This window comes from Diplotaxodon limnothrissa, linkage group LG9 (genome assembly GCF_057381915.1).
Source record: "Diplotaxodon limnothrissa isolate DT_005_m linkage group LG9, D_limnothrissa_male_GT1.1, whole genome shotgun sequence".
Taxonomy (NCBI): Eukaryota; Metazoa; Chordata; class Actinopteri; order Cichliformes; family Cichlidae; genus Diplotaxodon; species Diplotaxodon limnothrissa.
The window spans coordinates 10,810,208-10,821,383 of record NC_140604.1 but is presented as its reverse complement, the minus strand read 5'-3'; the positions used below and the strand labels follow the sequence as shown (position 1 = coordinate 10,821,383).

Here is an 11,176-nt window from a genome sequence, read left to right as displayed (position 1 = left end):
GTCCCACAGTAGCACATTTCCTGCTAGGAAAATGTCAGAAGTCACATCATTTCTGTAAATTGGGAAGTAACTGTAATACATCAAGTCACCTCTGTCTCTTGTTACCAGGACTTTTTAAAATGAATGGTACAACATGGAAAGAGGCCCTACACAAGAGTTTAGCTTTGAGCTCAATATGCGATGATCCTTTCAGCCATGACATCTCTGACATGGGAAACCAGGGAATTTGATTAGAAAATGGTGAAGGATTTTCTTTTCAGTTAGAAACTGGATTTGTGTAACATGGTGGTGAAAAGCCCCCAAAGAAAGCAGCATATGATCAGTCGCTATATTGCATTTAATACAAACGTCCTTCGTGTATCCTTTGAATACAGAACAGATCATTTCTGATATCTATGAGTAAACCCAACGAGCACGTGTCCCAAAAGACCCCACAGTGTTTTTATCTGGCTTTTCCCTGACAGTTAGTGGACACTGACAGATGTGTGCTGAATATGAAAGGAAACAAAAGAACTAAAGAAGGTTTGCAGTGTTAAAAACAAGAACTACATGAAGGTTGTTTCATCCTGCTGTAACTTATGACAGAAGCATCTTTTGTTTGTTTTTTCATTTATTTACACAAAGACAGATGTTGAAATAACAGGAGTAACAGTTTAATTCAATTGAAATCAGTCCAATCGTCTATAATGAAATTATTGTTGGACATACATAGTTTTCTTTGGTCGACCAGGCTGGATGCTCTTTGGCATGATTCTGTCTTTCTGTTTCAGCCTGCTTGAAATATCTGGCTTTCTGGTCGTTTGAAAGCGACTTCCACTGTGGACAGAAGATCATAAGAACACACTGTGAGCACTGCTACTACACATAACTACAGGACAGCTGGGACACATGCAAAAACATGAGCAGACAACATTAACAGATGCATAAATGTATGCAGAGTTACACACTTACTCTCTGTCCCACCACTGCATTTACGGCTGCATTTCCAGGGATGTTGAGTTCAGCAATGACCTTTGGCCTCTGCTCTTTGAGATAGAGCATGAAGGCATTTGGAGGCTTCTTGACGTATGGCCCATCTTCATCCTGCTGGGCTGGGCACTTTCTTTTTCTTCAGGAATAAAACACAGAGTAAGAGCACATGTTAGCACTGTGTACAACTGTGAGGGAAGCAGTTCAAAAACACGAGACAAGCTGTAAAACTGAATGAAATCAGGCACCATTAATGGATCATTACAATAATTCCTGCAGACATCTGCAAACAAATGACAGATACTTGCAGATCAGTGAACCAAAGCAGCAGAGCAAACTTAGTTTGGAGTGGAGGTGTTAGGTGGAGGAGCAGGAGTGACATAATCATACATCTGTACACCGTTCCTACACAGATGAAGGGAGACAGATATGAGATAACAGGAAGAAGTTATGAATATAGAGATGTTCAGCAGCTGTGTTCACTCCAGTGTTTGTGTGTTTTACGTACAGTACTCCAACAGGACGCAGGTTCTGGAGCACACAAAACACACAACAGGTGACGAGACAAGCTGCAATACTATCATCTATCCACTAGGTGGAAGAATTGATCAGTAGAAAGAGGAGATGTGCTCAAAACGACATTCATACATAGATTTATTCTTCTTAGTTAGTCTTAAGAATTAGGATTCACTGACAGTGAAGAAGTTTCAGACGTGCACTCGCGTTTCCCCTTTTGCCTTTTCCTGCTCCAGCCAAGTCCTCCGCCTGCTCGACATCTCTCCTATTACCTTTTATTACGCTTGCACTCATGCCTTTGCCTTTCACCACTTCAAAACTGCGCCTTCTTCAATATTACCTTCATATGCTCTCTTTGCTTTTCGCCTTCCTCACTACACTAAGTACCATTTTTTAACGCTGTGTACTCACTCTTGCTAAGTACATGTGAACAGATCTTGAAGAAAAAAAACAAAACAAAACATACTTTTCTTTTCTCTTCTGATACTATTGAATGATCCTAACAGAAAAAAAACAGAGTTAACACTGACTTAATAAAAAAGTGTTATATTTTATCTCAGATAAACTAGTCAGTGTTTATTAGTGTTTGCTCAACTAGAAGTCTTCATAGTAGCATCCACACATCAAGTCTTTAAACAAATAATGAAAGGATAATGAAAGAAAGTTTAATGTGAAATTACTGAATTATATGAAATGCCAGAGTGTTTTTCTTTAAACTACTTGGGACACTGCCTTTTAGTGATGTCACTAAAAGGCAAGGTTCTAATGTTGTGTTGCCATAGACTCCGGAGTTTACTTTTAAAGCTCACTTACAGAACTGACTTATACAGCTTAGTTAGAAAAGTCAAGCATCCAGACATTTGAAGGACTATTCACTCATTAAGGTGACATTTTCTATTTTAAAAATTAAGATGAAAAAGGAAACAAGAAAAGTTACGACTGAGGCAGATAAGAAAGATCCAGGAGATCAAAGTAAGTAAAAAATAAAATCCCCTAAATAACAGAATGTACATTTCTAACAATGTTGAGGCTCTGTGTATAAAATGATTCATTTTTAGAGGATTTAAATCCTGGTTTTGATTGAAACTAACCTGAGTGCAACATGTCTAATCAAAGAAAGGTTACTGGGGCACTTTGTCTTTTGGTAAAATAATGTGACAAGTTTATTCTTGGACTGAGCAGTGAAAACAGAGCAACAAGTGTCATCAGTATCTAGACTTAGTAGACCTAGTATGGTCCACTCGTGTTGGTGTGTTTTTTATCAAAAGGATAAACTTGTTATTATATTGTAAGCAATACTAATTTAAAATTCAATGACATCAAAATCCTTCTAGTCCTGATGTCGAGCGCTCTTTTTCACTAATGTGTTGTTGTTGTTTATAGATTGTAAGAGCAGGATGGCTAAAAGAAAGGCCAGTCCTGAAAAAACGACCCCCATAAAAAGAAGGAGGGTCACTGAGCAGGCTGGTCCTTCCACCAGCTCAGATGCTCATGTGGTCGGGGGAGTCAAGCGAAAGGTCCAACAAGATGAAGCGGGGACAACCAATACAGCAAAAAAGCGTAAACTTCTTGAGCATGTGAGCGGTGACAAGGGGCAGGCATCTTCCTGGTTGGACACTGGTAAAGGTAGGCTAATTAGTTGAGTGAGGGGTAGATTAAGTGTACATCTGGTTGCTAGTTTGAAGATATTAGTGTTTGGGAGATATTTGTGTCTATTATCTAATAAGCTGATGTGCTTTTGGTGTTTTCCACATCTGCAGACTGCAGCATAGAGATTTCAGAGAGCTGCAGTAAAAACAAAAAGGCTGGCAAAAGGAAAGCTGCGGGAGACACCAGGGACCCACCTAAGAAAAAGAACGTGGACCAGGACAAAACCAAAACCGTTGCCAAAAAGTCAGTGGCTGAACAGAAACGTAAGTAGCAAGCAGCTTAGCTTTTATATTCAGGTGAAGAGCAAAATGAACATTTAGGGTACAGCAGAGAGTAATTTGTGTGACAGCTGTAGTAAAACCCAATTTGTGTTTGTCTGTTTAGGTGACTTCCAAGCAAGATACGTGGAGGAGCACCGGCTTGGAGAAGGAGGCTGTGGAGCAGTGTTTGCTGGCTACCGCATAAAGGATCATTTACCAGTAAGTGTTCAGATGGTGGTAGTAAGACAGGCAGTAATGCAGATAAGGGATAATATCGTAAGCTGAGATGTATGCTGTTTTACACCTTTAATGATGTCATACTGAGGAAATGCTCATCAATGCCCTGTGTCTTTTAGGTGGCCATCAAACACATCCCAAAGGGGAAAGTGTACTGCAAAGTGAAGGTAAATGTGCAAGACTTGAATTGTTTTTACATTAGTGGATTGCATGCAGCGTTCACCTGTGGAACGTCTGTGCCTCATCATCCACTTTGTTGAAATATTTCAGGATGATAACGGGAAGAATGTGTCAGTGGAAGTTGCCATCATGCTGAAGCTTGCAGCTGAAGCAGATGGATCAGTGGAAACATCAGCCCCAGTGTCTCTGTTGGAGTGGTTTGACTTTGGCAGAGAGCTGATCCTGGTGATGGAGAGACCTGTCCCCGCTGTGGACCTGGATAAATACATAGAAGAAAATGGAGGATTTTTGCCAGAGGACAAGGCCAAGGCAAGTTGACTTGCCTTAGAAGAGTCTTAGACTGTACATCATTCAATCAAAGCACAGAGTATTAGAGAAACATTAACCCATTGATTGATTATTGTCTTTTTCATCGTTTCCAGGTAGGGCTGGGCTATATCATACCATTCACGGTAATACCGGTGTAATTTTGGGCAACGATAGGAAAATGAAATATCGCGCTAGAATAGGTAAAACGCGCATGCGCAGTGCCTATGTTTACATACGCAGATGGCGGTGACGCAGAAAGAGAAGAGCAAAAGTGGATCGTTGAATGAAACGGATGAACCAGAACTGGTTTGTAAAAATGCTGCAACTTTAGTGGTGTGGAACTGGTTTAGCTTTCGTCCGTCAGATACACAACAAAGCACGATTTTTGGTAGCGCATGCTAGCGGGCCGCCGTTATTACCGTGTTGTTTGGAAAATACGGCACACTTAAAATCAATCCTTTGATTTTTCTGAAACTCGACAGTGCCCCTTATAATCCCGTGTGCCTTATGTATGAATTCTGGTTGTGTTTACTGACCTCAAAACGATTTTATGTACACGGCGACTTTGCTAAGCTACAAAGCCGCACCGCTCGATGGATTGTCGGAGCATTACGGCTATCGTAGGCAGGCGCCTCGCGGAGTGATACGTACTGCACCTCAACGTGATATTACCGTATTGTGTGTGTATAACCTCTTTTTAAGCTTTGTGGATATTTTACATGGTTATGCTGAGGATATGTCGGCCAATTTCCACTGGAAATGCCTTTTGGTTAAACTGTCAGCGAGGAATTTGCATTTGCACTGTTACATTTTTATATAACTTTAATGCACATAAAAAAACAGCTGCTTGTTTAAGTGAAAATACATTTATGGGGTTTTTTGCACTAATAAAGTTGTGGCGTTGTAAAGTATTTTGTCTAGTGTCAGTTATATCGTCAGTTATATCGTTATCACAACTTTTCAAATGTATATCGTGATAAATATTTTTGGTCATATCGCCCTGCTCTATTTCCAGGTCATTCTGAAGCAGCTGGTTGATGCTGCGAAGCACCTGGAGGATAAACACATCTTTCACCGGGACATCAAGAGTGAGAACATTCTAATTGAGACCGGCTCAGATGTACCGCGTGTTCGTATCATCGACTTTGGACTGAGCTGCTTTGTTAAGGAGCAGTCGCAGTACCGCGTCTTCTATGGTAACATATTCTGCTCTTGCTCTTCACAGATGTCACAATTTTCGCCTTTTGTTTTAGAAGAAATTGCAATTGTGTCTGTTTATTAGGTACAGAAATTTACTCCCCTCCCGAGTGGTACGGGCGCAGTTGCTACAGGTGTGGACCCACCACGGTATGGCAAATGGGAGTGGTTCTGTACGAAGCGCTTCATGCCGGGGACTTTAACACCACGAGCTTCCTCAAAAAGCGCCTGAAATTCAAAAGACATCTGTCCAAAAGTAAGAAAACGTCACACTTCAAGACTGACTGATGGCTTGGACCACTGGAACTATCATCTTCATGTTTTTTCTCTTTCCTTTCTTTCCAGACTGCCGGGATTTCTTGGACGCGTGTTTAACCAAAGTCCCGGAGACGCGGCCGACGCTGGAGGAGCTACAGCATCACACTTGGCTGAGATAAGCCTATCACACACACACACACAAACACACACAATTCAGACGTTATCATTTATGTGTGATGTATGAATTACCTTTCTTTTTTTCAGGAAATAATTTTTTTTAATTGGCCCACTTTAAATTTCAGTGTTTTGGAATTCCTGTAACCCCCCCCCAGCCATCCCAGGAAAGGGGATCTCTCTTTGAATGGGCTTTCCCGAGGTTTCTTCCCGTCAGTCTGGCCCCCCCAGGGGAGTTTTTCCTCGTCTTCATAGAGAGCTTGGGCTGGCTCAGGAGCTCCATCAAAACTGTCTTTATTTAATTACTCTAATGTAATCATATACTTTAAAGTAATCAAATAAAAGACAGTAAAAATCTGAAGACTTGAAGTAAACTTCCATTAAAATAAAACTTGTTTAATTCATCTTTGCTGAGGATACTGTGTTATTACTATTTCAAGGATTATGTCAGAACACCGGATACTGGTACCCATCCCTACCCATCACTAGGGAACAGAACAAACCAGACATCAATTACAACAAAAATGACACTGACCCAGCCAGCATGACTCGTCTGCCTTAAGAAATGTTTAGCAATATTACAAATTGGGTGATATGCCTTAAAGTAGCTTCTCATGTGTTCAGCATTGTCAAAGGCTACATTTTAATTAAAACCACAATCTAGTAATGTTCTGTCTTTAACCTTCCTAATTTGTTTTTTGTCCTAACCTAATACTAAATTGCCAGTGAAAACAAAAGTTACATAAATAAAGAAGAGTAAAGAAAATTACGGTCTTTTTTATTGTAACAGTTTACCAGTGTACAGTTTGGTTTGTGACATATCTATCTAATAGACTCCAATTTGTGCATGTAAATGGAGAGTCCTCTTCACACACTGAGGTTAATTATGGAGTTCCACAGGGTTCAGTGCTAGGACCAATTCTGTTTACATTATACATGTTTCCCCTAGGCAGCATCATTAGAAGACATAGCATAAATTTTCACTGCTATGCAGATGACACCCAGCTCTATCTGTCCATGAAGCCAGATAACACACACCAATGAGTTACACTGCAGGAATGTCTTAAAGACTTAAAGACCTGGATGGCCGCTAACTTTCTGCTTCTTAATTCAGATCAAACTGAGGTTATTGTACTCGTCCCTGAAAAGTTTAGAAATATGGTATCTAACCAGATTCTTACTCTGGATGGCATTACCTTGGCCTCCAGTAACGCTGTGAGGAACCTTGGAGTCATTTTTGACCAGGACATGTCCTTCAACGCACATATTAAACAAATATGTAAGACTGCGTTCTTCCATTTGCGCAACATCTCTAAAATTAGAAATATCCTGTCTCAGAGTGACGCTGAAAAACTAGTTCATGCATTTATTGTGTGAATGTGTGTGTGAATGGGTGGATGACTGGATATGTAAAGCGCTTTGGGGTCCTTAGGGACTAGTAAAGCGCTATATAAATACAGGGCATTTACCATTTATTACTTCCAGGCTGGACGACTGTAATTCATTATTATCAGGATGTCCAAAAAACTCACTGAAAAGCCTTCAGCTAATCCAAAATGCTGCAGCAAGAGTCCTGACAGGGACTAGAAAGAGAGAGCAGATTTCTCCTGTTAAATCCAGAATTGAATTCAAAATCCTGCTCCTCACATACAAGGTCTTAAATAATCAGGCCCCATCTTATCTTAATGACCTTGTAGTACCATATCACCCTATTAGAGCACTTCGCTCTCGCTCTGCAGGCCTACTTGTTGTTCCTAGAGTATTTAAAAGTAGAATGGGAGGGAGAGCCTTCAGTTTTCAGGCCCCTCTTCTGTGGAACCAGCTTCCAGTTTGGATTCAGGAGACAGACACTATCTCTACTTTTAAGATTAGGCTTAAAACTTTCCTTTTTGCTAAAGCATATAGTTAGGGCTGGACCAGGTGACCCTGAATCCTCCCTTAGTTATGCTGCAATAGACGTAGGCTGCCGGGGATTCCCATGATGCATTGAGTTTTTCCTTTCCAGTCACCTTTCTCACTCACTATGTATTAATAGACCTCTCTGCATTGAATCATATCTGTTATTAACCTCTGTCTCTCTTCCACAGCATGTCTTTATCCCATCTTCCTTCTCTCACCCCAACCGGTCGCAGCAGATGGCCCCGCCCCTCCCTGAGCCTGGTTCTGCTGGAGGTTTCTTCCTGTTAAAAGGGAGTTTTTCCTTCCCACTGTCGCCAAAGTGCTTGCTCATAGGGGGTCATATGATTGTTGGGTTTTTCTCTGTATCTATGAAGCGCCTTGAGGCGACTTTTGTTGTGATTTGGCGCTATATAAATAAAATTGAATTGAATTATCTGAGGAAGAAGCAGAGTTGGTTTGTTTCCAGCTGAAATCATCCAGGCTCAGGAATTTGAATCGATCCACATCATTTCCGCTTGAACTAGAGAACATGAGTGTCGACTTACATTTGGTCTGTGAGACACATGTCATAGTGACAGTATTTGGGTTAATATGGCATTACTCACCCTGGTCGCATTTCTTCAATATCAGGCACCAAGTTCAGGAACTCGTTCTTTGCAGCCCGCGCAAGGTAGGAGGTCTCCAGAGTGGGAACCATCGGGAAGTTTTCACAGTCTGAGCAGGAGGGACTGGAGGCACGTGAGCTGTTCTCAGGGGTCCTTTAACACAAATCACACCAAGTTAGAATCAAATGGATAACCTGTCAATAACCGTTTGCAGATCGAGGTCAATGTTCCTAAAAATATGTTTACTTCTGGCCCATGGAGCCACAGCGCGAGTCCGAGAGAGAGGGGCAGGTAGAGGAAGGGGTGAGGGTGGCACTGCTGAAGCTCGTCACGGATGGATCACGTCCGATCGGTGAGATGAGAGAAAGCTGAAGTGAAACAACAGCAGGATGAGGTAGACGTCAATATAGGAACTCCCTGATGTGACACAGAAAGGCTATTTTTTTATTTCTTTGTATTATTTCTCACCTTGCAGTCACTGATGCTGTTCACCAGCTGGTTGTATTCAGTATTGAAGGTGTGTGTCAGAAGGCGCAGGCACTACAACACAACAGGAACAAGACCGAGCAGAGAAGGAAGAAGGCAGCAACAAGAACGCCCACTAAGCCCACGTTTTTCTCACCTTGGTGGCCAGCTCCTTCTCACGCTTTCAAAGGTGGGGCTGGAGATCTGCGAGGAGGCGGAGGTGGACGTGGACAGAGTGCTGGAGCTCACGCTGGGGGACAGAGACTCACTCAGGGACTTGGTGGTGGGAGCTGTTCCCACGGGAGCCGCCACTCCCAGAAGGTGACGGGTCTTTTCCACCTGGAAGAAAGATGGGGGCTAATGTGAGGTAGGGAGAAGAGGGGACGTTAGTCATGTAAAGGCCATAGGTGAGGGTAGGGACGTAGATCGACCGGTAAATTGAGAGCTTCGCTTTTACACTCAGCTCCCTCTTCACCACGACGGACCGGTGCAGCGTCCGCATTACTGCAGCTGCAGCCCCAATCCGTCTGTCGATCTCCGGCTCCCTTCTCCCATCACTCGCGAACAAGACCCCGAGATACTTGAACTCCTCCACTTGGGGCAGGAACTCATCCCCGACTCATCCTATATTTCCGTTTTTATATTTCTAATGTTTGCCTTGTTTTCTTCACTGTCTGGTCTGCCTCTGTCTTGCCTGTATGGATGCATTTACACCGAAATGTCCCCAACAAAGGATGTTTTAATTCACCACTATTCCAGTGAAACACGAGTCTCCCATCTTCCTGCTACCAGTCTGGAGTTTTTGTTCACCAAAGCACACACCAACTTCATACTGACGGACAGATCACTGCCCTTTTGCCGCCTTGTCTGACCGTGTTTTGTGGCTGTGGTTCACTTCACCTCACTCTTCCCCATTCTTGTCATTAAATCAGGCTGTTCTGCAACCATGGCAGCCATTCACTCTATGGCTTTATTCATGGTGTATTTTACCCCTTCACTAAAGGCCGTTCTCGTTTCCAACATTATATTTGCAGTGTTCGTCTATCTATCAATATCTGCGGAGTATTTTTTTTTAACGAGTATCCTATTTTCTAAAGCACAGCATGTAAAGGGTAGCTCGGTTAGCAGGATGCTAGCATGTAGCGCTTAGTGAGACACGCCTCAGACGAGTTGAGCAAAGACCCCGTCTGTGTACTTTATACGTGAGCAACGGATTTAAATAAAATTAAGGTTTCAAAAGACAAACTTGAAGATAAAAAAATATATATATATACTCACCGGAGAGCCGCCAGGGTTTGCCGCTGCCATCTTGGCGCTCCTAAATTCAAAACTGCCTCTGCAGTCAGGCAGGGGAGGCGTGGAAATTGTCTTTGAGTTAGTCAAACGTTTTCCTTAGTTCGAGTAGATGATAAAAAAAAATAATAATAATAAATGGGATTTTAAGTAGGACTAGGCGTTCTGTAATGATCTCTATTTAGGAGAAAAACTTAATCACTCACCTTTAAACAGCTCTCTTTTAGGAGACACGCTGCTGGCTAACGGTGTCATGTGATCAAACAGCGTAATTTAATTGGCTGAGAGCCACTCGACTCGATCTGGTGCTGATTGCTCTGGCTTGGGTCATTAAAGTTCATCACTTTTGCAGTTGAATTTTTGCAGGTGAATTTTTTTCAGGTGAATTTTTGCAGGTGAATTTTTGCAGGTGAATATTTTTGCAGGGAAATTTGGAGGATAAAAATTCAGTGTCATAAATTCAATGTCTAAAAATACTTGAATTCTGATGATACTATATTTCTTCCATAGATATCCGTGCTCTCTGTTTATTAATAAAAGCCAAACTTCATTAATGGTAAGTGACAGAGATCTGATGAGTTCTTGCTGGTTTGTATCCACAGGAGGATACAAGCAGCTGCTTCTGTTTGCAGTCACCGTGCACCAGTGTTGTGTTTAATTGTGTCAGTGTTCATTTTTAAACACGTTTTTTAAATCAAATGTTTATGTATACATCAAGATTAATGTTCCAAACAAATGACACTGTACAGCAAATACATACATAGACATGTGCAGCAAAAGGAATCCGAGAAGATGTTTAACTTCTAAATGTTTAAATTGTTTGTTTTATATCCAAAGTCTGTCAGTTTGTCATTCCCTGTTATTGCTGCTGACTAATCACTCAAAGTGACACAACATGACCGTGGGTCTGATTTTTCTGGTAAACTTGTTTAGCAGCCCACTGGAGACGGATACCCTGTTCTTTGAACTTTAATACTGGACAGAAAATCGTCTCCTTCCAGAAACAAAGGGTAGCATTAGAACTTGTGTGAACAGCAAAACAATGTAGAAGATTTCCTTTTGTGTCTGTGTTGTGTCTAGGGCTGCCACGATTTGTCGACTAGTCACGATTACGTCGACTATCAAAATCGTCGACGACTGATTTAATAGTCGACGCGTCGTTTG

General features: G+C 41.8%; 2 protein-coding genes and 1 pseudogene across 2 annotated transcripts; 2 read left to right on the top strand and 1 right to left on the bottom strand.

Moving 5' to 3' along the window:
* The window catches only part of LOC146625124 (uncharacterized), a 238,552-nt pseudogene that overhangs the window by 31,374 nt on the left and 196,002 nt on the right, over positions 1-11,176 (top strand).
* Positions 682-10,267, bottom strand: LOC146625145 (uncharacterized). Its single transcript, XM_085362696.1, has 5 exons — positions 10,219-10,267; positions 9,998-10,110; positions 8,877-9,058; positions 952-1,108; positions 682-816 (listed from the first exon to the last, which is right to left on the bottom strand). The coding sequence occupies exons 1-5, from the start codon at positions 10,265-10,267 to the stop codon at positions 682-684; spliced, it is 636 nt and encodes a 211-aa protein (XP_085218822.1).
* Positions 2,397-5,755, top strand: LOC146625146 (serine/threonine-protein kinase pim-1-like). Its single transcript, XM_085362672.1, has 9 exons — positions 2,397-2,457; positions 2,869-3,111; positions 3,246-3,398; positions 3,520-3,614; positions 3,752-3,799; positions 3,903-4,121; positions 5,137-5,317; positions 5,404-5,574; positions 5,664-5,755. Exons 1-9 carry the CDS (start codon positions 2,397-2,399, stop codon positions 5,753-5,755), a joined length of 1,263 nt encoding a protein of 420 aa, XP_085218798.1.

Bases quoted from the DNA above. Each gene is read 5' to 3' on its own strand.
- LOC146625146 (XM_085362672.1), top strand. From the start codon at position 2,397: ATGAAAAAGGAAACAAGAAAAGTTACGACTGAGGCAGATAAGAAAGAT. The intron at 3,112-3,245 runs GTAGGCTAATTA...CCACATCTGCAG, and splicing joins CTGGTTGGACACTGGTAAAG to ACTGCAGCATAGAGATTTCA. The intron at 3,615-3,751 runs GTAAGTGTTCAG...TGTGTCTTTTAG, and splicing joins GCATAAAGGATCATTTACCA to GTGGCCATCAAACACATCCC.
- LOC146625145 (XM_085362696.1), bottom strand. From the start codon at position 10,267: ATGACACCGTTAGCCAGCAGCGTGTCTCCTAAAAGAGAGCTGTTTAAA. The intron at 10,111-10,218 runs GTGAGTGATTAA...ACTCGAACTAAG, and splicing joins TAAAAGAGAGCTGTTTAAAG to GAAAACGTTTGACTAACTCA. The intron at 817-951 runs GTAAGTGTGTAA...TTCTGTCCACAG, and splicing joins ATGCAGTGGTGGGACAGAGA to TGGAAGTCGCTTTCAAACGA.